General features: G+C 34.3%; 1 protein-coding gene across 1 annotated transcript; it reads right to left on the reverse strand.

Annotated features, from left to right (window-relative positions):
• Window positions 1-1,077: 1,077 nt before the first annotated feature.
• Window positions 1,078-2,460, reverse strand: LOC126766005 (scaffold attachment factor B1-like). Its single transcript, XM_050483721.1, has one exon. The coding sequence runs from the start codon at window positions 2,458-2,460 to the stop codon at window positions 1,078-1,080; it is 1,383 nt and encodes a 460-aa protein (XP_050339678.1).
• Between the last annotated feature and the right edge of the window lie 1,076 nt (window positions 2,461-3,536).

Raw genomic sequence — 3,536 nt, forward strand, 5'->3', positions numbered from 1 at the left:
GGAAAGACGAAAAAGTCCGTTGGAAAGGTTATGACATCAGTTTTACTGAGCCAGTTATAATCTATTTCACTGCGTATTTGGTTGCTTTTGCAGTTCTTTTCTACTATTCCAAATACTTAGCAATTGTATTATTTTTGAGGAAGAATATGTTTAAAATTGTACGCATATATTCAAATGATTCCTACAAACATGAATTTTGAACAAATGCTTATGATTTTAAATATAAATTTTGTATTTATGAGTTTTATTAAATTTTGGTATAAAAAGGTAAAAGGTATCCTATGTCCTTACGCCGGTTCTAGGCTACCTCTCCACCAATTTTCAACCAAATCGGTTCAGCTGTTCTTGAGTTATAAATGGTGTAACTAACACAACTTTCTTTTATTTAATATATAATAAAACAGGAAAATAGTGTTTTACAGTTCATACTTAGGTTATGCTTAGGCACTGAAAATGGGAGTGTTTGAATTATAAAATCAAACTGTTTGATTTGTAAGATCAAACTTTTGAACTCAAAAAAGATTATTTATTCCTTACCTCTGGTGGGGGGAAATAAAATGACCTTCATTGAGTGAGAAATCTTTCATTCTGATTTTATTTAGAATTTTCACTTATTTATATACAATTTTAAGAACTATCTTAATATATGTATATGTGTGTATGTTCATATGTACTATATGTAGCATATTGTTTATGCTACATGGTATGGTATTGTTTTCAAGTGCACATGTTGTGTAACCTTGGATTTGTTTTAATGTGAGTACATTTACAGACAGTTGCTACAATGTATTCTAAGAACCCATGGGTTATCATATGTAAACATCTTATCCTTTGTAATGTTTGTGTTATTGTCTGTTGAATGCTATTGTTTTGCATGACAATGCATTTAGTATGTGTTTATGTTTATGTGCATGTATGTTCAATATATTTGAACATAGATATCTAATAATAGTGGACTGTATCAATAGTAAGATTTAATAATATATAAACGTTTTTAAATATAATGTTGTTGTCCGTCCTTTGGCACCAACGAACATGTTCAATTTTGAACATTCTCCCGGGCGGCAAAAGTAACTTTCAGTTTGTGATCGTGTCATGTTCGCCAACTAAGTGACGTTCACGATGACTATGCTCCTTTCTATGTTGAATTAATTTGCTCATCACTATTTCTGCAACTTCGTTACAACAGTATCCTGCTGACTTTTCTTTATCGCGTTGCTTATCCTTCTCCACTTCAGGTTTCTTTGATGCATCGTCTTTTGTATCAATAGTTTTACATTTGTCGTCTCTCGTCTTAGAAGTTGTGTATCGTATCTTCTTGTCTTCATATTTTTTTGTTGTATCCACACGTCTTTTGGCGACACTTCGACTGGCATCCGATGATGATGACATTGTTACGTAGCTATAACAACGTGTACCCGGAGTTCGGGTGTTGGTGACCACCTTGGCTCCGATAACTTTTCCATATTTAAAAAATATACCTTTCAGATCACTGGCTCTCGTTAATGAAGATAACCCGGATACCCAAAGATTACGTGAAGACGTTGTCAGCTTTCCAGTGGACGACGATTTACCTTTGATGTGTCGCTTCTTTTTTTGTACCTTGGTATTCTCCTCTTCACTGCATTTCTCTTTCGGTAATTGTTCTATGTGTTTGATTGGTAGACATGCCATCGGTTTCTTCTTCTTGGCCTTTGGATTTAGTACTGCATCTTCCACTGTCATACTTCTATCGTCAGCGTCTTTAATTGCCATTTCTACATTTTGCCTTTCATCAGGCGGTTCCAGATTCATTGTTGCATCTGTAACAAAACAACCATCTACCCTACTTCCTCCGAAGTGAGGACTCTCCCGGGGAATAAAGTACCCCTTAAAGTCTTCTCTTCCCGTGGTTGTTATAATCGCTTGTTCAAAATCATTATCCAAACCCTCAATTGCTTCTTTACTGATTGTACCCTCGTTCATTGAGGAGGTGCCCGCTTTAATCTCCTCTTTAGCTCTCTTCGTTTCTTCCAGGATCCATGGTCCTTGATTAGCTGTCGACCTGTTGCCAGCCACCACCAAGTCATGCTCTTCCGTTGTGTCAACAATTTCAACATCTCTTTCTTCTTTCGATATGTTATCAACGCAATAGTTCTCGAAGCGGATATCTTCTACGCGCATCTTGCCAAAGGTAATGTCTTCTACGCGTAGCCTCTCATATGCAATTTCTTCGCGCAGTTTGCGAATGTCATCAACGCATTGCTTTTCGAAACGTATGTCTTCCGATATGTCATCAAGGAAATGAGTTTGAAAACGTATATCTTCTACGCGTAGCTCATATTTACTATTTTCCAAATTATCTTTTTGTGTCTTTAATTTTTTCAAAATGTAAGTGACACAAAAAGAAAGATCTTCTATTTCAACAATAATATCAGGATTGTAGTAATAGGGTTGCAATTCGTGGAAATTTCGTTCCATATTGCTCCATAAATTCTTGAGACGTTTTTCGAAATGTTCGATGTCATGTACGACTCTAGAATTTATATTTATTTTTGCCTCTGCAATTGTAGATCGAATTCTTTCCGATCTTTTTTTTTCAATTATACGCTCTATGAGGTCTATCATTTTATCCTCCTGGACTCGATTTGTATAATCTTCGGCTCTCCTTTGTAACATGTCCGCAGTGTTCGACATTTCAACTATTTTTTTAATGAACTGTTTTTATTCTTTAAAAAAATCGTTGGAGGTAATTGTTTTGGTCGCCTGGTTGACCTTGCTGTGCCTCGATTCACAGCCGCAGAATATTTTTTTAAATAACAGTTTATACACAGCGTTTAGTTTCGTACTAAAACGGCTTATGTGATTTTATAAATACGCGGGAATATGGACCCGTCTTACAATTTCTTTATTTATTTGCCTGTGTAAATAACAGGGCTTTTATATTGCCTATACATACATATATAATAGGACTTTTACATATAATATATTGCCTGTATTTTATTTATACAGGTCTTACAATTTCGGCTCGAGTTACAATCCGGCTCGAAGGACCAAATATTTAAATCTCAACAAAGCCTTTTTGTAAACCTTACCTCTGGTGGGGGGGAATTCAAAACAATGTTTTGTTGAGTGAGAAGTATTTCATTCTGATTTTATTTAGAATTTTCACTAATTTATATACAATTTTAAGAACTATCTTAACTATCTTAATATATGTATATGTGTGTATGTTCATATGTACTATATGTAGCATATTGTTTATGCTACATGGTATGGTATTGTTTTCAAGTGCACATGTTGTGTGACCTTGGATTTGTTTTAATGTGAGTACATTTACAGACAGTTGCTACAATGTATTCTAAGAACCCATGGGTTATCATATGTAAACATCTTATCCTTTGTAATGTTTGTGTTATTGTCTGTTGAATGCTATTGTTTTGCATGACAATGCATTTTTAGTATGTGTTTATGTTTATGTGCATGTATTTTATTTAGTAAAGTTTATGAACAATGATTCTTACAGACTAATGAAAAACTAGGATGCATATTAGAAT

The sequence above is a fragment of the Bactrocera neohumeralis genome, unplaced genomic scaffold, assembly GCF_024586455.1.
Source record: "Bactrocera neohumeralis isolate Rockhampton unplaced genomic scaffold, APGP_CSIRO_Bneo_wtdbg2-racon-allhic-juicebox.fasta_v2 cluster11, whole genome shotgun sequence".
NCBI lineage: Eukaryota > Metazoa > Arthropoda > Insecta > Diptera > Tephritidae > Bactrocera > Bactrocera neohumeralis.

Excerpts from the sequence above, each read along its gene's own strand:
- LOC126766005 (XM_050483721.1), bottom strand. The coding sequence starts at position 2,460 with ATGGAACGAAATTTCCACGAATTGCAACCCTATTACTACAATCCTGAT.